This window comes from Epinephelus fuscoguttatus, linkage group LG1, assembly GCF_011397635.1.
Source record: "Epinephelus fuscoguttatus linkage group LG1, E.fuscoguttatus.final_Chr_v1".
NCBI classification, from domain to species: Eukaryota; Metazoa; Chordata; class Actinopteri; order Perciformes; family Serranidae; genus Epinephelus; species Epinephelus fuscoguttatus.
In genome coordinates, this window is record NC_064752.1 from 4,170,299 (window position 1) to 4,193,741 (window position 23,443).

Genomic DNA, 23,443 nt, shown 5'->3' on the forward strand with positions numbered 1-23,443 from the left:
CCTCCTGATTATAGTGACAGTGACACTGTGATCAATGAATGCCCCCCCCCTTTTTTCTTCATTTCTCATAATATTCAAGGCCTCGTTCTAGAAAAATATTGAGCTATGCCGCCCCACTATCACTTCTTCTTAGCTAACCTCTTTCTCTGTATACACTCCTGCACTCTGCTCTGCCTTTGTCCTCTTCATCTTCCTCACCACCCGAGTCATCCTACACACCACCATCCTATGCTGTATGGTTACACTCTCACCTACCATGACTTTGCAGTCACTGATCTCCTTCAGATTACACCATCCACACAAGAAGTAGTCCACCTGTGTGCTCCTGCCTCCGCTCTTATGAGCCACTCTAATTCCTGCCTGGCTGTACAGAAGTCATATTCGTGATTTGCATGTTTGATTTGGCATAGATTTTACGTCGGATGCCCTTCCCACAACACAACACAACCCTCTGTATTTATCTGGGTTTGGGACCGGCCCAATGAGAACACTGGCTTGTGCCCCTTGGGGCTGCATTAATACAGCAGGCAGGCAGTTTAATGTAGGCAATAAGCCACTGTTAAGTTTAATTTTTAATTTAATTAAATTTTTAGGTTTGATTCAGGTTCACCAGCTGCCCAGTGTGAGCGTAGACACGTCCACAGGTCTAATTAAACCAAAACTCAGTTTGAAATAATGTTTGTAACCCCACCCAGCATCAAGATGACAGATAAGAGGAAGGCACATTCAGTCCTCCCCTCCTAAGTAATTGAGGTCCCAATCTCCTCCAAACATTAAGGAGTCTATCGTTTCCTCAATCTCGTTTATTTAACATTAAATACAGTTAATTACCTTAATTATTTCCCCACAGTCAGCCAATAGCGGCACAATTTGCGTATCCGTCTATTTGTGTAGAAAACGTCACTTCCTCATTTTAAAGCTCTGAAGCTCTAGTCCTTGGGTACGTCCCAAGTCCCTTAAAATTACTGCTAACCACCTAACCTAGCCATCTTACCTAATTGTTTAGTCCCACCCACTTAGGAAAACATTTACGGAGCCAGCGTTTGGCGTACATCCCAAGTCACATTGTTATCATGTAAGGAGTTAGGAGTTAGCAGTATAAAATAAGAGACTTGGGACGCACCCCTTGTGTCTCTGTCTGCTGGCTGTGGCTGGAATAATACCTGCACACGGTAAGAAAGCTAAAGCTTTCTATGTAGCGTCAGTTTATCAGTGGTAGTTAGCTTGAAGACACCGTTTCACCTGTTCAAACAGTTAGTTAACTAGCTTCATCTCTGCACAGGACACACAGAGTCTTCCTGGGTCATTTAGAGGTTCACTGTAACTTTGGAGTCGTCTCACAGTCTGTTGTTTAAGAGCTCAAAGGGTGTCCGATAACTTGTGGTTTCATTCCTGCTGGAGAGTTGTGCTGTATTCTCAGACACAGTTTCATTCTGTCAGACACCTTTGTGTTGATGTTGTGGGGGAAGCTGTAATTCCTGCAGCATGTCATGCTGAGTTTGTTTGTGGAGCTGAATGATGGTGATGATTAAAGTGAAGAGAGAAGATGTTTAATCACCGTGGACATCAAATTCTGTGTTCGATCAAATATCTGATCAGATACAGTGTGTGTGAGTTATATCTTCACTGTGTGAATTATACAATTAATACATCAGAATAATACATTAGATGGATGATAAATGTTTTATTCATGGTGCTCATGGGAAAACTGACTTAACAACATGGTCCTCAGGATAAAGTCAAATGATCATTAACAGGGAAAAATCACTTATGGCTTGGGATGGCAGGAATTAAACCAAAAGTTATTGGACACCCTTTGTCAGCTCTTTAAAAGCCTGCATGACAACTCCAAGTTATGATAAACATCAAATAAATAAGGGTGCTGTGTGCTCAAATACTCTGACACCAGTTTACAAGCACATTAGATAGTATGGACAATAAAGTTGATTTTGCACACGAAACAGCCACTATTAATGAGTTGCTGTTTTTACAACATGCAAACTAAGGGCTCGGTTTCTTCTCTAAACACCGTCAATTAGCTAAGTCAGCTCCTCACAGTCAGCTAATAGCGGCATTTCCTGGTTCGCCATTTTGTTCAGGAAAAATGGCACGTCTCCACATTAAAGCTCCAAAGCTCCCGTCTTTGTGTTTCTGTCTGCTGGCTGTGGCTGGAATAATACCTGCACACGGTAAGAAAGGTAAAGCTTTATATGTAACGTCAGTTCATCAGTGGTAGTTAGCTTGAAAACACCGTTTCACCCGTTCAAACCAGGGTAACGTTACCGTTAGTTAACTAGCTTCATCTCTGTACAGGACACACAGAGTCTTCCTGGGTCATTTAGATGTTCATCATCATTTTGCAGTTGTCATACGGGCTGTTGTTAAAGAGCTGACAAAGACTTTCAGAGAGTTGTTTTCCCCAAAAGAGTCGTGTTGATCGTATCAAGGGACTGTGTTCATGTTGTGGGGAAGATCTTATTTACAACAGCGTGTTTCAACAGGTCGTTTATGTTGCTTGTTCTACACTGCTGTGATAAAGTGGAATAACTCTACTGATTTAGATAGATAGATATCTCTATTGTCACTGTACATGTACAACAAAATGAAGATTGCAACTCTCATACACGATGCAGTGAGAGGACAGTAGGTGGAGAGTGTATTCACCACTCAGAGACCAGAGAGACGAGGCAGCTCAGGTTAAAGTTGTCAAAAACAGACAAACTCTTATAAAGTTGCTGTCATGTGAATCATCTTATTAAAATGTCAGCCTGAATACAGGGTGCAAAATAAACCTTATTGTCCTCCTGCTAAATGGCTAGTGAATGTTCAGATTTTACCAGCCACTTGATAGATTACCATTGTTTTTTTGGGCTGGTGAGTTAATCAGATCTACCGTCCACATATTTAGCAAACAGCAGCCCTCTGGTTCATTTGATGCTGATCATACTTTTGGAGTCGTCTTACGGCCTCAAAAGGTGTCCAATAACTTTTGGTTCCATTCCTGCTGGAGAGATGTGCTGTATTTTCCATTCTCGGAACCCATCGGCTGTATTGGGCGTCTGACTTCCGGCAGACGGCGATACAGCCTCTGGGGGTAGACCCCTGATTTTTTGGCATTCCAGTTTGATTTGGGCGGAGGAGGCGAATTTCCGTTTCCGACTTCTGTTTATATATAAGTAAATATGCTGCACCATTGCAATGGATTCAGAGTTTGCAGTGATGCCAATTATGTTCCGCCTCGTTAGTTCACCACACTGAGCGTTTAACCTGGCAACAACTGCAGCTGGCTCAAACGTGATTGGTCAATATCACGCGGACTACAAACAGCCTACAACCGGAAACCAGGGCTCCTCTGCTCTTCTTCTGGAGGCAAGATCTCCGGGGTTTGCCTACAGACTCTGCATTCACTGAATGCAGAGTCTGTATATAGAGACTAGTATTTTCAGACACAGTTTCATTCTGTCACACACCTTTGTGTTAATGTTGTGGGGGAAGCTGTAATTCCTACAGCATGTCTTGTTGAGTTTGTTTGTGGAGCTGAATGATGTTGATGATTAAAGTTAGAGAGAAGAGTAAAAGATGTTTAATCACTGTAGACAACAAATTCTGTGTTAGATCAAATGTCTTATCAAGTACACTGTGTGTGAGTTATATCTGTATTTTGTTAATTGAAACGAGTAGAAAAAAGTTTGAGAATGGTCAAGAGATATAAGAAGATTTTATTCCTCAGATTGAAAAAAAAAAAAAAAAGTTTGAGAATGGGCTTTCGGGGCGCTTCTCTGTGTGCGACCCACAGCTGTTTGCCCAGGCCTGAGGGCCAATCCCATTTCTACCCCTAAATCTTCCACATGGTATTGAGTGTACTCATTTGCGAGATAACCCTTGATGAGGGAAGAGAGAAATATTAGGGTAGAGATCTTGAAATGAGACACCATAAATTAGAAATAACTTGACTGACACAGCGGCTCAAATGTTTTTATTTTCAGTAATCCTCTCACGCTTAGAGTACTGTCTCACAAACTGGTCCTTTACCGGTACGACTATACTTAAATCAGCTGAGTCACTTTACAACAGAGCCCTGAAAATATTTCACAAAAAGCCGTCAACACACCACACCTGTAACATTCTCCGTAAATATGATTTGTTGAGTTTCAGTCACTTAGTTGATTTTAAACGAGCCTGTCTGATGTACAAAACTCTACACGATCTGGCCCCCCTCCGCTGAAAGAATTTATAAAACGTACACACACTCAACCCTCAGCAAAGGTCACTAGAGCAGTTGTTAGAGGAGACTGTGCAGTCCCTTATAGGCGGACCACTTTCGGCCAGGCTGCCCTATCTGTCATGGGTGGTAGGTTATGGAAAAGCCTGCCACTCACAGCTTATAGCTCCTTTAAAAAACACCTAAAGAACTGGTTATTATCAAACCAGACCTGTACACACTATCTGTAATTATTAGCTGAAATTATTATGAACATAGCCAATTAGATAAAATAATAAGTCGGGAGATGTAGTCATTATTATTATTATTAGGGTTTATTATTAGTATAGCTTATTAGTCATAATAATCAGGGCAAAGTAATTAATATCACTAGTCATAATTATTAGTAACATAGCTCTTATCAGATATAACAATCATCGGGGAGTTATAACTTACTAATTTGTATTACTATCACCATGGCTTTTATAGCCTACTAGGATGTGTACAGGCAATAGGTATTTTAGGGTGTGTGTGCGTTACATGCTATGTATAAAAACTGTAATTTAGAATTACATTACTGAATGTATACTTGACTGATATTGAAACATGTTTACTTATTGACTGCTGCACTTTCCTGATATCCAGACCATTGCACTTAGTACTGCCATATGCACTTTATTAAGACTGATTGCACTTTGTTATTGTTGTACTTGAGGCATGTCGGCACTTTACTATATGTATCAACTGGATGTATTGCTTTGTCTTGTTTTAAGAATGTGATTATCTGTTTTTATTTATGTTTTACCTAGGGAACATCTGCTAGGGACAACAGATGGAAATTAGCCAATGGCTACAGTCTGGCATGTTTACATCACTGTATTGCTCGTATGGTGATGTTCATTAACTTGCACTGTCCCTCTCAAATAATAAAATTACAAATTACACTTCATGCAAATCAGCGTGGTCGACGTACAGGCATACGTCACGCGTAGTAGCGACGCAAGATACCAGTAGTCATTCAGGTTTGAAAATGCCGGCTCCAGTGCTTGTGTTGTGGCATGTGCTATGGTTATTCTTCTCCGTCTGATGAATCAGCGGAGAAGAAATGCTGAAAACAGGAGGCCCCTACGACGTCTTCTAGTTCTGATCGAATTTTGTTTGGGTAAGTCGATTTGTTTATATATTTTAACGCTGTGTTGCTGATGAGTTTACGCTAGTCCAACCATCTGCTTGTATAGCCTACATTCCGATTGTACAGTAACAAATTGTACTTCACAAGGTGTTCTGGGAAATTTCATCTTCCACTTCGTTGAAAGTGTGGGTCAGGGCTCCCTTGGAATCTAGGGCTGGTTTTTAAGTGTTGGAAACCACTTCCACTACCTCAAGTCTTTTTGGACACCCCTAGCCTAAACGTGACCGTGTAACAGAGTTTGTATTGCATGTGATTCCACTTGCTGTTATTACTGTAATATTGTAGTCATGCACTTATGTGGTTATGCCTGGTTTGTTGACTCAAGGGCGCCCTCCCTGAGTTAGTAGATATAAGCCACTGAAGGCGCTAAAGCATTGCATGTCCATGAGAGATGTGCCCGAGGTGAGTTGTCAAGCATAGCGCTGTGAACAAATGTTGTGTATTTATGTCTGCATGTTCACCAAATGAACACATATTCACTGTGAGTAATGTAACTGGAGTGAGTTACTTGTGGGTTGCTGTACTTGTTGAGTGATACAGCATTCAGATTGCGACTAAATTCACTTTGTGAGACAGCAAGCTAGTTAGCTTAATGCTAAACTAATGTGCTGTTCTTTTGTAGCATGCTGTGTGAGCTGCCTGAGCGAGCCAAATGCATTACTGACCAGTGCATACCCTGTTTTAATCCAGAGATTAAATGACGGTGTAAAAGGACAACGAGCCTCCTCATTATTCACACTACACAACGCAGATTCCGAAGGTTGCTTTCCAGCAGTTACAGGGAGGCATAACTGAGTTCGCTTACAAACGCACACAACCAAGTGCATGTGGGTAGGGGAAGTGTGGGTGTTGGGACAGGCCCTAAGAGTGATTTGTTTTGTTTTGTATGTTTTTCTATGTTCTTTTTTTACCTATGTGGAGCACAGTTTGAGATGACAGCCGAGTAAGCATGCAAACCATGGGGACACAATTGATCGCGCTTCTATATGTGATTATGATTTATCTTAACTTCCTCGGCGTTGGAGTAGAGGGACTTTATGGTGTCTCTGGAAGCCGTCTCAGCTGCGTTACACTCACTCACGAGTTTCTCTTATCAATACGCGTGGCCAAAGGAGAAGTCCCCACGAACATTCCTGGGGAGCTGCATGGAAAGCGCTGTCCAGATCACAAGCCTTCCCGACGGAAAAGGGGGAAAAGAGGAGGAATATGACGGTGACTCAAAACCATGAGCCTTGACAGTCGCTGCAGGCTTCCTCCATTGCCTACTGTCCTGCTATCCAACGTGCAGTCTATTAGAAATAAGATAGATGAGCTGGAAGCGTGGGCTGGAATCAAGGCAGAAATTAAGGAAACGCGTGTTCTTGCTTTTACTGAAACGTGGTTCTCTGACCCAGACTGTGAAGAGGACTTATCACTCAGAAGGTTTGGTTGCCCGCTTGGGTTGGACCGCTCACCAGAGATCACAGGAAAATCAAAAGGCGGGGGAGTCTACATTAACCACAGGTACTGTAACACTGCTATTGTGCAAGGGAGGATATGCTCTTGTGATATTGAACTCCTTTCAATCTCTCTCCGTCCATACTATCTGCCTCGAGAATTCCAGCAGCTGTTTTTTACTAATGTTTACATTCTCCCATGGGCTGCAGCCTGGAGCCTCTTGTCTCATGGCTCTCGTCTCGTGACCTCTCGTGTCATGTCATGGGCATGTACAACAGCAAGTCTACAGGGTCAAAAATCCAAATTCACGATATCTTTCAAAGATGGCGTTACCATGGTTACAACATTTAAAAAAATATAATGTTTAAACTCTTAAATGTACAATTTTAACCTTCCGGATAGTTTGTAACGTTACATTTGAGATGTAAGATGTGTCCTTTGGGTGAACACATGCATCTTTATTTGAAGAAACGTTAGCGTTTACTGGTTATTATTACCAGGTATTCACACTGTGCTTTTAACAGAATTCACTTGTTGCTAAGTAAAATCACTTTGTGTCTGCAACAAAAAAAAATCTTAACACCATGCACATGCATATGCTTTTGTTTTGTTATTGCTATACCCACAGGTTATGTTGGACATGGGAGGTTGGGAGAGCTCCGGGGGATTTATTTTGAGGATCCCCACCCTGGATTTTGCAGCTCGTTCTGCCAGCTGCAGCCTGGATTCTTGATTAAACTAATAAAAAAGCTGCACTCTTTAAAAGACTTGTTTTATTTATATATTCTATATATGTATTATATATTCCTTTCACACATCACAGGGAAATTGTTACGACAAGTGTGTATCCTGTGGTGTGAATGTGTGTGCATGTTCACTTTCCACAGAGCCAGCAAGCTGAGACACACAATAACACTGAGGCAAGGCGAGGCAAGTTTATTTGTATAACATACGTCAGACAAAATGCAGCTCAAAGTGCTTTACATGAAAAAGAAAATAAAATGATTTTAAGAAAAGGACAACATGTAAAAGCAATGGTACATCAAAGAGGATTCAATACTATGTTTAAAACAACTTTTCCACCAGTATTCCTAAAATACGTTACAAAATACAACATGTTTAAAACAACTATATTGTCAGACGCAAGCTTTTATTCTGAATTTAGAAGCTCAAGGAGCGTGGCTTCTTTATCACCAGAGGAGAGGTTATGATACACTCATGTTCAGGCGTCTTAAATGTACAGAGAAGGAGGTTAAGACTTTGTCTCATCTTTGCAAGCATGTTTTGACTGTACCAACTTGGAGTGTTTCTCTGACGCTTGCCAGGATATTGACGAGCTGTGTGACACTGTGTCCTCCTATATCTCTTTTCGTGAGGAATTAGGTATCTTAAATAAAAAGGTTGTTACGTACCCAAATAACAAATTGTGGATTACTAAAGACCTCAAATCTGTTCTCAACAAAAAGAAAAAAAATCTTCTATACAGGGAATCCTCATAAGCTGACAGACGTTTCCAGAGAAGTTAAGTGTACAATAGTTAGGGCAAAAATGAACTATAGGAGAAAAATTGAAGCACAGTATAATAACGGTGACCTCAGAGAAGCCTGGCGTAGAATCATATGTATCGCCTCAATCAACCTGTCTCCACACGAGACCAAGCAAACTATTAAGGTTGAGGGAGTGGATGACAAGAATTTGCCAATTCCTTTTTTTCACGATTTGAAAGGCCTCATATCAAATCAGCTTTATTTATATGGCACTTTTCATACAACAGTAACACAAAGTGCCTCACAGAGGTTAAAAACAACAAAGATCCAAACAGAAAACAAAAAGAAAAGAGAAAACCCAACCCTCCCACCCAACAAAAAGCTATTTAGCTCATAAAATTGAGTTAGTAGCTAGGTAAGAATGATCTAAAACAGAGACATAAAATGCATCAAAACTAAAACCTATAGGCTAACTAAAATAACAAAAGATAAAGGTTAAATGAGATAAGAATGTAAAAAGAGGAAGGGTAAGAATATAAAAAATAAATAAAAAATAGATAAAAGATGGATAAATCGGTTATAAGAGGAATTTAAAATAGATAAATAAAGAGATCAGTTAAAAGCCTGATTAAAAAGATGAGTCTTGAGCCTCTTTTTAAAAACATCAACATCATACTTCCGCAGTGTCCTCCAACTGAGAGACTCCTTGGCATCCTGTGAAGATATTGCCATATCCAAGGAATATGTCACAGCCCTCTTTAAGAAAACAAACATGAGGAAAGCTGCTGGCCCTGACAGGACCTGTGGGCGCCGATCAGTTACGCGGAATATTCTCCTTCTCTTTCAGTTGTGTGCTGACAACTGTAAACTGCCCTCTGTCTGGAAAAAAACATCTATAATAACTCCCATTCCAAAATCCAAAAACCCAAGAGAATTAAATGAGTTTAGGGGTATTGCACTTACATCACTCGAGATGAAATGTTTGAAAAAATTTTAAAAGAAGAAATCACATCCCATGTTCTAAGCAAACTTGATCCCCTACAGTTTGCATGCCAAGCAGGCAAAGGGGTAGATGATTTAGAATTTACATACTTTATTAATCCCCCTGAGGGGAAATTCAATTTTGTCCCTCTGTTGTCAATTACACACAGGTCCGAAATACACACACATGCACAAAGAGGACTTATACACGCACTAAGTGGAGAGATGTCAGAGTGAGGGGGCTGTCTTGGTCAGGCGCCCATAGCAGTTGGGGGGTCCAGTGCCTTGCTCAAGGGCACTCCTGCAGTGCCCAGGAGGTGAACTGGCACCTCTCCAGCCACCAGTCCACGCTCCGCATTTGGTCCGGAGGGGGACTTGAACCAGCAACCCTCCAGTTCCCAACCCAAGTCCCTATGGACTGAGCTACTGCCGCCCCCAAACGTTTGACCCCGACATGATTTGAACACGCAACCTTCTGATCTGGAGTCAGACACGCTACCGTTGCACCACGAGGTGCCAAACTGTTTATCCTGGACAGAGTGTATAAGCGCTTTGAAAATCTAAAACCTTTGCAAGAGTCTTATTTGCTGACTTGCTCCTCAGCTTTTGATAAAATGCAACCCCACTTATTGATTAATCATCTTGCCTCCCATTTTCAGCTACCTGACCAGCTTTTATTGCTGATTTTAAACTTTTTGACTGACAGACCACAACAGGTTTTAATAAATGGCGTAAAGTCCGTCACCCCAGGGTCACCCCAGGGTTGTGTCCTTTCTCCCCTGCTTTTCATCTTGTACACACATCGCTGCAGGTCTACAACAGAAGGCAAATTCTCAGATGATACTGCACTTTTATCATTACCTTCAGGACTCGGAGCCTTGCACAGTGAATTTACTGTATTGCCCTCAGGCCATCATTTCAAAGCTACTCTCACAAAAACGAACAGCTACTCAATAATTATAATAATATATTTTATTTGTAAGCGCTGACAAATGCTCAAAGACACTTTACAGTTTTTTAAAAATCATAAAATAGAGCTAAGTCAGAATAAAAAAACAGCAATAAACAGTATAAAACATAAACTTATACATTAAAAGCTGATTTAAAAAGGTGAGTTTTGAGCATGGTCTTGAATATTGGGAGGTGTGTGCAGATATGCATGGGTTTGGGGAGTGAGTTCCAGAGGGATTCTTGGTCCGTGCAGGCAGTGAGACGAAATTTCCTTCGGATGAGCAGAGGTCGCGGGAGGGGGTGTGGTGGTGGAGTAGGTGTGTGAGGTAGGAGGGGGCCTGGTTGTTGAGCACTTTGTATGTGAGGAGGAGGATTTTGAACTGTCTGCGATGTGTGATGGGGAGCTAGTGTGGGTTTTGGAGGACGGGGGTGATGTGGTCTCGGGAGCGGGATGTACTGAAGTTTATTTAGGAGTTTGGATGATGTTCCATAGAGAATGCTGTTGCAGTCGTCAATTCTGGATGTGATAAAGACATGGATGAGAGTTTCAGCAGCAGAGGGGGAGAGTTATGGGCAAGCTATATTTTTTAGGTGGAAGAAGGCAGTACTGGTGTTGTGATTGATGTGGTGGTCAAACCTTAGCTGGCTGTCGAAGATGATTCCTAGGTTGCGAGTGTGTGGTGAGGGAGACACAGTGCAGTTATTGAAGGTGAGGCAACAATTTGGCTTTTGATGTCAAGATACATAGGTTTTTTTATTGGCTGTACTTAAAAAAAAGTTAGAGATTTGGGCCAAACGGGGGGTTCCCAGTAGTGATGTGTCGTTCGCAAGCGAGCTAAGAGCCAATTCTTTGTAGCCAGCGAGAAGAACCGACACCCATCAGGGAGAGCTCTCAGCTCTGCTGAGAATCCATGCAGGCAGGGGCAGGGCTTTATTTTGATGGGTACAGCATGGTGAGCTGAGCTGAGTGCAGAATTAGTGAAATGAAAATATCCATCAGGACAGGGTCAACAACAAACCTGCACAGATATCTAAGAACTGCCCTCCTGTCCTTGCAGCTGGAGGAGAGAGAGCACTGTGGATTTTATATTGTAATGAAAAAAAAATTAGGCTTTTATGAAAACACTGAATGAAAATTTGCTCACCAACATAAAAACCTTTCATAATTGCTAATTTAGGCTAGAATAGAAGGCTCCAATTGATACTAAATGAAGAGCCATTTGGGAGCTGAAAAGAGCCAGACTTCTCATCACTAGTCTTTGAGCACAGTACTGAAGAAAAGACAGATGATGCAACAGACTGTCTGCACCTCCTGGAGCAGTTCACCACTGGGGGACAAACAAGAGCTTTTGTCAAACAGGGGTCAACAAATAGCTGCAGACAGAGGATGTAACCTGACCTGACTTTCTGTGTTTTAACATAATGATTAAAATATGCTTCATCTTTCAGGGTCAGGTGACGTCACAGTGGTCGTCAAAGAAGGGAGTGATGCTGTGTTACCCTGTTCCCTCAGCACCAAGGAGAGCATTTCAGCAAAGCTCTTTGACTGGAGGAAAGCTGCTCAGAAAGATGGAAAAAAGAAGGAGGTGTTCTTTTATGATGCAGGCAGCCATTACAACAACAACGGCCGTGATGGTCAGAGTGAGCAGTTCAAAGGTCGAGTCTCTCATTTTCCAGAAGAACTGAAACATGGCAACGCCTCCATCATCATCAGAAATACGACAGTGACTGACAGTGGAGACTACACCTGTGATTTTCCACGTCTTCAGCCACGTCAAACATTCCACATTGAGCTTGTTGTTGGTGAGTACTTTAATGAAACAGTTAAAGATCTCCAGCTGTTATTTTAGGTTTGACCCCAGCTGTTCTTCTTTGTTCATTCAGTCGTCTGTTTAAGTCACTGACGATGAGTTACACCATTTGACTTTAAGTACATATCCAATATGTTGATGAAACATGTGAATAATTAATATTATATATATTAATATTATGTTATGTTGAGACTCAGTTTTAGAATCAACTCTGTGACATTTTCTGAGATGTTATTAGGATAAAATGACCTGGTAATAATCCTGCAGTCAGTCGGGGACATTTACTTTGTTGGTTAATGTGACTGATACACAAGCACTTGAAGCAGCAGCAGTCTGACCTCTTGTACTGATGGAAGCAGTGATAATTACACAAGGGGTCGTTACACATCTGTTTACGTTTTTGTTCACCGATTTGAATCATAATTTGATTCTAAAATGATAAATTGAGTTGAATTTAAAAGGATGTGAGACTGTTGATATTCTCTACTTTCTTACGCCTTTGCGCCAGCAATAGATTTGTTCTTTCTGTCACGGTGACCTCACAAAACACTAGAGATGTACCAATACCACTTTTTCCTTCCTGATACCGATTCCGATCCCTGAAACTTACCGAGTACAGATCCGCAGGGGTGGACTGGGACTAAAAAACAGCCCTGGACTTTGACTCGGCCCAGCCCACAACACCCAGTGTGTGGAAACTCATCAGCCCCAGACATGGGTGTCAAAATACTTAAATCTTAACATATGATACTGTACCTTCCAAATTATAGCAATAGCACCGATGTTGACTAGATGTCAAGAGCATAGTGTAGAATACTCACTGAGAAATAAACGACACAGTCCAGATGTCTCTCTGCTGAACAGTACAATGCAGGTGACTGCCTGAAACACACAACAAGACATGGTATGAGTTATGATAAATCACAATGTAAAGACGCTGTAATGTCTCTCCCATCTGCACCTGCTGCACACGGCTGCTCGATTTGCGTGACGTATGCGCTTCCTCCTTCTTCAATTTGATTGGCGGCCGGCCGGCTCATAGATAGCTATGGGCTGGCTGGCATCCAATTTAAAGGCTGCCACCTAGCGGACTGGACGTGGAACAGTAGATTATCAGGGAGAAAAAGAAAAAAAAAACGGTGATGACTGTGTGGCGGCCTTTGGCCATCCTGGAGTACCGGCCGTTCTGTGATTCTCCAGAACCTCCAGATGGCCAGTCCGCCCCTGCCAATCCGATACCAGTGCGTAAAATAAAAACGGATGGGATATGAATTGTTTTACGTCTCAACTCCTAAAACTCTTTGTTCATGTTACCAACAGGATTTCACCGCTCGACTTCCACCAGTGCGCCACTGGACAAAGATATTCCCTAAAGGTTACTGTGTGTTGTCATGTCATTATATGCTACAAGAAGGGTGCCACTGGTGATCTGCATATTTGGGTCATTCTGCACTGTGTGTTATCATGTTCAGTGTGTGTCCATTCATATAACATCTACAACATATGCAGTTCTGCTTTTGTGTACTAAGGCTGTTAGAAAGTAGGGGGGATAAGGAGCTGACCTCCTTTTTTTCCTCTCTTCCTGGTCATCAACACATCTGAGTGATGTTGAACATGTTTCCATTCACATTCCCTATAACTGCAGAGCAACGCTGGCACACAGTCCCATTCTTATGCTTTAACTCTCTCCCTGGTGCTGCTGTAGCTGACCGGCACACCAGGGACCGGCAGGTGGTTCTTTCAGCTTCGGTGTTTTAATTTGAGCTCGTCATAGCAACTGACTCACACTCCATTCTGTTTTTTGTCTTAACCTCAATTTTTGTTTATTGTGTTTGATATCACAGGCCCACAAGTATTTATCCATATCTCATAGTTATCAGACTTTGATCCTCTGCCTGACCCTCCCTGTGTCCAAGGCTGTTCATTTATTTTAAACAATCTTTGCTGTTAAATTGTTTTGTATCATCATGCTGTTATAAATATAAGCAAGGGATTTTAACACAAAGTGGTGGCCACTGTCTGATAATGCATGAATGGGTCAGACCTGGATTTGAAATGAACTGTAATAAACTGGAGCTTCTGTGCTTTGATTAGCTGCTGTGAAACAACATGACCCTCATCCATTTAAAATGCCTGTTCATTCTTCTGAGGTCGTTTTGGTGAGTAAGTAATGCAAAAGCAATGTAATAAGTAACTTATTACTCTACACAGAGAGTAATATTGTAGAGTAACATATTACTTTCAAATGAACGTAACTAGTAATTTGTAATACATTACATTTTGAGAGTAACTTGCCCAACACTGTCAGGAAACTGCTGAGACCGTGACAAACATAAATCTATATATCTGTGACCTGTAAAGATGTATATCTCCAGCTTGGTGCTGAGAGCCACAGACCGTCTGTCTCAATACTTTTCCACTTCCCTACCAAACACAATGTTGGTTCTGATCTTTTCTAAAGATTTGCTGACAGCAAGAAAAATACAGAATGACATCAGGCTTATTGTTTAAGGTCTGATTTCATGTCTCCTTCAGGCAGTCTCAGCTTTATAGACTCTGTAGGGTGCTCCTCCCCCCTTGTCCCTTGTTACATAAATGTATTGTGCTTGTTCACAACACTTTTGTAAATGTGCATGTGCAAAGCTGCAGGTTTCCTCACGGAGTTCTTGGAGCAGCTGAACTCCTCACAGCACATTCTCCACAGTATAAATCCCCACCTCCTGTCAGCCTGTGCTGCTGTTGGTATCAGAACATTTACCTGACACCTTATTTCTCCTCTTTCTCCTCTGCATGGTCTTTTCTTTCCACACAAGCTGTCTGCCTCTGCTCACAACTCTGCTTCCAGTCTTAACTCATGTGACTTAAAATGGCTGCTGCTTGTTTAACTGCTTCATTGTACTACCTAGATCAGGTGAGTGTTCTCAACAAACTTAAGTCCTGTTCACATCCAGTGTGACTCACCAAAACAAATCAAATGCTTTTCCTTCCTCGTAAAACATTTACATCCAACATTTTGTACATCCGTGTTTTCCAGTTTGTGTTCCTCTTCCCTGTCTTTGTTGGCGCTTCACTGAATGTCCATCTTCAAGTTGTTATGTTAAACGTCTGCAGGCTGTAGCTTCATATTTACTGCACAGACATGAGAGTGGTATCAGTCTTTTCCATCCAAACTCTGCTTCTCCTCATCTAATTCTTCTTCTCACCTTTCAGTGAAAATAACAGATATTCTTTCTCAACAGTTTAAAGGCTGATCAAAAGAGCCAATCAGAAGACACAAAACACACGACATTATAACTCTACCAGTGAAGTTATTTTTTTTTAGCAAACTGAAACTCACACTGAACATTGTCACATTCATAGTTTATTGATAACCTGACATCCAGCTCACCTCCCTGTCCTGAGTGCAGACACGCAGGCATGCACGCACGCATGCACGCACAAACACTTCTGTAGAGGCTGCAATACACTCTGCTGTTTTCTAACTGTGTTTACAAGTTGCAGGAGTGAACAGGTCAGGGTCTCATGATGGAGCATTACATTAGACTACATTTGTGTTATTTATTTATTTTATTGACAGAATGTCAATATTCGGGTGCCTTAACACTTACTGTAAGCAGTATGGCCACAATTGAATGTTTACATGTCCAAAAACAAAAACAAAAAGAAGGAAATGGACTCATGTTACTGGTGATGTAGTTACTGTAAATGAAAGACTTGTTACAGTAGCTAAATTATTTCACCTGAGACGAGGGCAAATGCCATACTGGCACGCTCACTAAAAATGACAAAAGCTAATGACTTTGTGACAGTTTTATTTTCAGTTGTAGAGTCTGTTAAATCAATTTATAAATGTCACATCTAAGCCCTGTCTTTGAACTGACCAAACAGCAAAAATAAAGCCGTAAAGAGCAAATGCAGCTCCATGTATATATGTGTGTATGAATTTGTGCCTTTGCTCGTTTTTCAAGCTTCATTTTAGATGTTCAAACTCCACAACTAATGACAATTCACAACATTATAATATCACCCACAAATGAATGTTCCTCTTTGTCTTTCAGAGCCCATCTTAAAGGACCGATCAGGAGAAAACCCAGGTGATGATGTCACTTTGCTACAACTCTGTAGACCTCAGAATCAGTCAGATCTTTAGATACAGTACCTTCAGTTTGCTTTGATTGTTCTCACACAGTGTAGCAGGCAGACAGCAGCAGAGGGGAAATGAGCTTTATTAATTTAACATGTTAACAAGCTAAGAAGATCACTCACCTTCAGTCTGAGTGTATTCAGTCTGATTTGGTTCTCTGTAATAGTAGTAGTAAGGTTCCCAGTATTGTTTGATTGGACATAATATTTGATGCCGTTTTACCTTCCTCCAAAAATATGGTAATTAATCACCACTTTAAACACTATTTATGAGTCATCACTACAGAGGCCCAGGATGAGGTGAGTTCTAATTCTGAAAATGTTGCTGATCTCTACAGTGTTTAAAAAACAGTATGGTAAGTTCAGGTATTGTGTCCAAATATTTGAATAATAAAAAGAATACACAGCCACAAGAGGACGCACCAGGGCAAACAACAATTTTTATGCTTGCTTTAAGGTTAACGGATGGGTGGGTGCACCTCTGTCACCTGTCTCCCTTTCTGAGCACAATGTCAGGAGGGCTTTCAAGTGTGTGAACACCAAGGAACCAGCAGGAGCAGATGGTATAAGTGGGTGTGTCCTCAAACTGCGCACTGACCAACTAGTGCTGGTGTTCACAACAATATTTAACAGCTGACTGGCTCATTCTTTCATACCCGCCTGCTTCAAGAAGTCCACCATCGTTCCTGTGCCCAAGAAAACAAAACCAACCTGCCTGAATGATTACTGCCCAGTGGCTGTCACCTCTGTAGTGATGAAGGGCGGTGGAAAGTTGAATACTTTTTCACCAAAAGATGAAACGGTTGCATTTGTCCCATTTGTATGAGATTTTTTTTTTTTTTTAAATAACCCATTTGATGTGAAAAGCAGCCGGTCCTCAGGTGTTTTCACATTATGTAATTTGGCTCTCTTTAAATGAAGTTCAGACACCCCCGCCTTACAGCAATGTGCACAGTGAATACATGCACACGTTTAAAGGGCATACTTTTTATTGTAACTCTTATGTCGGCACTTTTGTTTTTGATATTTGTTTCTTGTGGTTTTGTTTGTTCGCTGCTGCTGCTGTGTCATGAAATAATCTGTCTGTGTAAACCTTTCATATTTGAATTTAGCTTGACAGAACTAAACATTGTACTTTACTCAATAATGGAACTTTGAGCTGCAGCCCACAGTAATCCTATTGATTTTGTTTGAATAATCGATTAATGGGCTACAGTTGTCAGAAAATAGTGAAAATGGATGTCTTCAAATATTTTCTTTTGTCCAACTAACAATCCATAGATAATATAGATAATATATTTGTGGTCGCTGAATGACAAATATCATCAGTTATTACATTTCTGATAAATAAATATATTGATCTACAGATAATTGATTATCTTTTCAGCACTGCTTTACTGCAGATGTAGTGCCATAGAAATTGTTTCATAGATCTAGACCAGTGCTTCTCAAACTTGTACACCACCTCAGAAAATATTAATCTCTCCAGATACCACCACTATAATCAGTGTTAAAATACAGAAGGCCTACCCTATTCATTTCAGGCAGGAGGCAGGTTTATTCCTCATCAGAAGATTAATTATTGTCGCCTGTTGTCGACCACAGCCAAGCTGGTCAAAGGGGTGGTACAAGAACTGGAACTTAAACTGTTCCACACTGTAAGGGCCAGACCCTCATCAGGTGCTGTGGAAACTTCATTAACACTCCTCAAGTAGCCACTAGTGCCTGTGTTCAGTTCAGAGTCGTCCGCTTCAGTTTCCACAGAGCTGCTTGAAATATTCTAATCCTGATCCACACTTCTCTTCCTAATAGTTTCCATTTAAAGTCATAATTGCAGTGGTTTTAAACCATTAGTTTTAGCTCCACTTTCCAACTTGCTGTCACAGTTTAGCTTGAAACTTATCACGGACACATGTGCAGGCTACATGACAACATAGCAGGCTGATGTCAATACAAAATATTACAGCAAAGGCAAAACTCATTTTAAATTACATTTCAGGGATCATAGTTTACGTACTTTCATTTGAAATGTGGAAAGAGGTAAAACTGTTGAAAACTCGTGTCCTCTCAAACTGCTGGGATGTGGAGTTAAAGCTCACATTGTGCTTTTTCTCTTCTCTCTCTTAAACACAATGTATTCCACAGGCAGGGATAAACACAAAAACATCCCATCATTACATTTATATTTCCGTCCTTAATAAGCTTTTGTTTATCGTGTGTTCACAGCTGCAACTCCAAAGCCGTCTATCAGGACGCTGAATGCCACAGTGGGGGTGCTGCTGCAGTGTGAGGTTCGAAGTGCCTCTCCAGAGCCACATCTTCAGTGGCAGGACAGTGCTGGAAACAAACTTCCTGCTGAGGAGCCACAGGTCTCAGAGAGAGAAGGCCGCTACTACATCACCCTCAACGCCAATGTGACCAAGAGTGACCTCTACCGCTGTGTGGTGACACAGGAGGAAATCAGTCATCAGACTCATGAGGAGACATTTGTGTTTATCAGAGGTGAGATTTCTTTCTTTGAGATTTAATTGTCAAATAATTTTAATTGTTTGTATGTTTATAGTTTTCAAAGATTTTTAGACTCCTTTAATTGTTGTTGTGTGTAGTTTGTGACTGATGTGCTGTACCTGATATGCAGTTACATTTTGAGTTACATTTGCTTTTTGTCATGTGTTTCAGAGACAGTGTGTGAGGACTCATCCAGCAAAGTGGCTGCTGGATGGTTTGGTGGTTGGGTTTTAGGAGCTGTTACTGTTGTTGTAATTCGAGCTCTGCTTGTAGCTACAAATTCAATCACAGTAAACTGCAATAGAGGTGAGTTTATATAATTGATTGATCAACATATCTGTAATGTGTAGACACCAACATTCTCTAACTATCTCATGTCTTGACTCTTTTTGTCTCCTCAGATATGAACAGTTCTGTTAGTATATTAAATTAAAAGCAAATATAGCACAGTCATGAATCTGTAACCATAATCAATCATTAAATTCCTTCACTTAAATTTCAAAGTGGAGGCCTTACATTATGTAAAACAATAAAACAAAAAGGGCTCTTTTTGGCCCATAATATTAATTAATGACAGTTTAATATTCAGCAAATTATGTTGGGTTTTTTATTAAAAGATATTTTTAAGGGCATTTTTAGCCTTTATTTGATAGGAGAGAGGGAGTGACATGCAGCAAGGGGCCACAGGCTGGAGTCGAACCCGGGCAGCCTTGTACATGGGGCACCTGCTCTACCACTAAGCCACTGACGCCCCAGCAGCAAATTATGTTTTGAATAAGCTCTCACACTGATTTTGTAAAAGCAAGCCGACTGGCAGAACTGATAAAAAAAAAAAGCAGGATGTACTCAACTAGTTTCAGAACATGAAGGCTTAATGATTCTGGTTGGTACGTTTAAGGCCTGAATATCTCAGGCAGACCTAAAAAAAAGTCTTAATATGGCAGCAGCTGCGTGCAAGGATTGTTAAACTGAGCAACAACTGATTATTTACCTGTTTCTGGATGTTTTATAGTTTGAGATCACAAACCTGTCACAGTCTTTGTTAACACTGATGTGGCTATGAAAGAGTCAAGATGCTTCATTTGATGGTGCAGAGGGCTGTGTTGCAGCAGTTTGTGGGATCTAGAAAGGAGGTCAGATGGGAGGGCAGGTGGTTGTGTGGTGGGAGGTAACCAGGTTGGTGTTCCTGCTGAATATGAGGTTGAAGTCATCTTCATGGATGTTTGATCGGAGGGCATCTTATTCCTCCAAGGATTCCCAGAGGACATCAGTGTTTAATTTTATCTGAGACGGCATGAAATATGAAAGGAGTAAAGTGTGGGAGCAGGTGTGGGTGAAGGAGAGGACAACAGGGGTGGAAGAGTTCTTTGGTGTGGTCGAAGGTTCAGTGAGAGCAAAGAAAACAGTGTACACATGTCTGATGAGGAAGTAGCAGGTATTTAGACAAAGTAAAAAGTTAGTTAGTCGGTCACCTCACTCGTCCTCCCACAAAGGACTCGTCATCTTTTTCTGCCTGAGTCCTTCGTTTGACGATGGCTGCTGCTTTAAGCAGAGAGCGACATTAGTGACGTTGTAAACACGTGCTGATTGTTTAATTGGCTACATAAATGTAAACACACCTGCTGTTAATGAATAATCCTACGACACTGCTGCTGCTGCTGCTGAGACTTGTTTACACAGACTGCTCATCAAACAAACTGTTCTACAGATCAGAGAAGAGGTGTGATTTTTAAAACTACACTGGTTTTTGATTTATTCACCACAACCCTAAACAGAATATAATGTATCACCAACAATATAAGAATAGACGGACACAGCATGATGGTAGTTGAATGACTTCATTAAAAATAAGTTGGAGAAGGAAACTGATCATCGTCAACTGACTCCGCAAGAACAAAGTTATCATTATTATTATTATTATTATTATTATTATTGTTATTAACAACAACAACTACTACGATAATATTGAAGTAAGCCAGACTGTACACATTTTCACAATTTTAGGATGAGTGTTTGCTGGTCGACTTCAGAGTTTATCTGTGAAACATAAATTAATTCATGAGCTGCTGAATCAGTCTCCACTATTAACTGTTTGAAAACAGACTTGAAGGACCAAACAAAAGTATTTTTGGGTGGGCCATGAAAATTATTTCTATATACTGTGAAAGTTGACTTTATGTAATATAAACTTTTCTTTGCTGCAGGTTCTCGTCTGACGGAAAACAGTTCATCTAACTAGGGAAACAGTTCATGTACAGAACTCAGTTCCCCCTGAAGAAGTCAGAAGATGCTTAGCTCACTTTTGTTGTCAAGGTGTGTGTGTGTGTGTGTGTGTGTGTGTGTGTGTGTGTGTGTGTGTGTGTGTGTGTGTGTGTGTGTATGTGTGTGTTGTGTTGTGTTGTGAGAGAGTATCAGTCCCTCCAGGATTTCATTGGCAGTTTTGGGTTTGTTGTGGCCGGAAATATCTGATTTCAAGCATTTCTAACAAGTTGTGATGTTTATAGCTGTTTTTTGGCAATGAAATTGGATGGCAAGTGAAAATAGCAAAAACAGTTGTGATCACTCGGCTGATGTCCTCCTCTGCTTGGAGGCTAAGGAGGTCCCGTTCATACTCAACTCAACTCAGCTTTATTTATATGGCACCTGTCATGCAAACATGCAGCCCAACGTGCTTCACATGACCAAATTGGAACCAAAACAGAATAAACTCACAAAAAAAGATGATTAAAACTTCATAGAATAAAAGAGTACATAAATAAATAAAATAGAATAAAAATGAACAGGAGAATTAAGAGTAGGTAAAAAACCAATGGTTAAAACTTAAAAATCAAGGCTGTAATGTTACTCTACATTTAAAGCCAGATTAAAATATTAGGTCTTTAATTTATGTTTAAAATACCGAGAGAACTCATGATTCCAATATCCAGAGGTAACGAATTCCAAAGTTTAGGGGTGTAAAAATAGAAAGCGCTCTCACCAGGACTTATATGGAATACATGAGGAACATTTAAAAGTGAAGCACTGGAGGACCTCAGTGATCTGGCTTGAACATAAAAGGGCTTTATAAGTGAGGAGAAGGACTTTGAATTGGATACGTTGTGGAACAGGGAGCTGGTGGAGGTTTTGGAGGACAGGGGTGATGTGATTGCAGGATGGGAAATGTGTGAGCAGACGGGCAGCAGAGTTCTGGATGTACTGAAGTTTATTTGGGAGTTTGGATGGTGTTCCATAGAGAATGCTGTTGCAGTAGTCAGTTCTGGATGTGATAAAAGCATGATGAGAGTTGATGAGAGTTTCAGCAGCAGAGGGGGAGAGTGATGGGCAGAGGCGAGCTATGTTTTTTAGGTGGAAGAAGGCAGTACTGGTGATGTGATTGACGTGTTTTCCGAAAGAGAGGTTATTGTTGAAAATGACTCAGAGGTTGTGGTTGTGTGGTGATGAATGCAGAGTTGAATTGTCAATGGTGAGGCAGAAGTTGTGAGAGGTTTTGGTGAGGGATTTGGGGCCGATAATGATCATGTCAGATTTTTCACATTTCAGTTTGAGGAAGTTGGCTTGCATCCAGGACTTGATGTCGTTGAGGCAGGTGGTCAGAGTGGACTGGGTTTCAGTGGTGATGGATGTAGTGGAGATGTAGAGCTGAATGTCATCAGCGTAGCAGTGGAAGTAGAGACCATGGCTGCGAATGATGTTGCCAAGAGGGAGCACGAAGAGGATGAATAGAAGGGGACCAAGCACCGAACCCTGCGGGACGCCTTGGGACAGAGGAGCAAGGGAGGAAGTGCAGTTGTTAATATTGATGAACAGTTGATGGCTTGTGAGGTATGAGCTTAGCCAGGAGAGGACAGTACTGGTGATGCTGAGGGAAGATTGGAGGCGGGAAATGAGAATTGAGTGGTTGATTGTGTCAAAGGCTGCTGCGAAGTCAAGAAGGATGAGAATGGAGAGGTGGCCGGTGTCTAAGAAATTACTTCCTGTTCACGTAGTCTCCTTTATTCTCAGACGGAGCTATGATGGGATGTTGAGGCCAATTACACCGCGGAATCTTTGAATATATGAAAAGTATTCATGAATCATTGAATAATGTATCTGCGTATATTAATTTCTAATTAACACTGAAAAATCTGCAGTTCTGTGGAATTCCTCCTTTGTTTTTAAAGATTATTTTTTGGGCTTTTGTTGCCTTTAATGGCAGGACAGCATAACGTTAAGGGGCGAGGGAAAGACATGTAGCAAAAGACTGCAGGCTAGATTTGAACCCTGGCCGCTGCAATAAGGACAGAGCCCTGTACATGGGGCACCCGCTCCATCCACTAAGCCACCGATGCCCCGTGGACTTCTAATTTGATAATCCATTCTGATTTATGTCCAGGAAAAACCACAAAAACGGGCAAAAGTCTTTTCAGAGCCAGAGTCACTTTTCTTACGGCCTGACAAACCTCTGTCTTGCTGATGTGTTCAGTGTCTTTGATGTTATAAAGAAAACTGCCGCTGCAGAAGAATCAAAGGGCAATGCAAAAAATTTGCTCCGATAATAATGTAAATCCACAATGTGTAATATTTGATAACAGTGGAACAGATTGTTAGATAAATGATAGAGTGTGAGGTCAAACAGTATCTTTCATATAGACGCTCCTCTGGGGAGAAATCCAAATGGGGTCTAATCACCTTCTCCTTACGCAGCAGCCTCTGAATAAACTGTGCCCCAACATCCACAACTTCATTCACAAAA

General features: G+C 41.1%; 1 protein-coding gene across 1 annotated transcript; it reads left to right on the forward strand.

Moving 5' to 3' along the window:
* The first annotated feature begins 2,104 nt into the window (after positions 1-2,104).
* Positions 2,105-22,213, forward strand: LOC125887742 (selection and upkeep of intraepithelial T-cells protein 3-like). The gene is made up of 6 exons (XM_049574788.1): positions 2,105-2,189; positions 11,699-12,052; positions 16,119-16,154; positions 18,430-18,705; positions 18,883-19,017; positions 20,916-22,213. Exons 1-6 carry the CDS (start codon positions 2,105-2,107, stop codon positions 20,948-20,950), a joined length of 921 nt encoding a protein of 306 aa, XP_049430745.1. The 3' UTR covers positions 20,951-22,213.
* Positions 22,214-23,443: the final 1,230 nt, after the last annotated feature.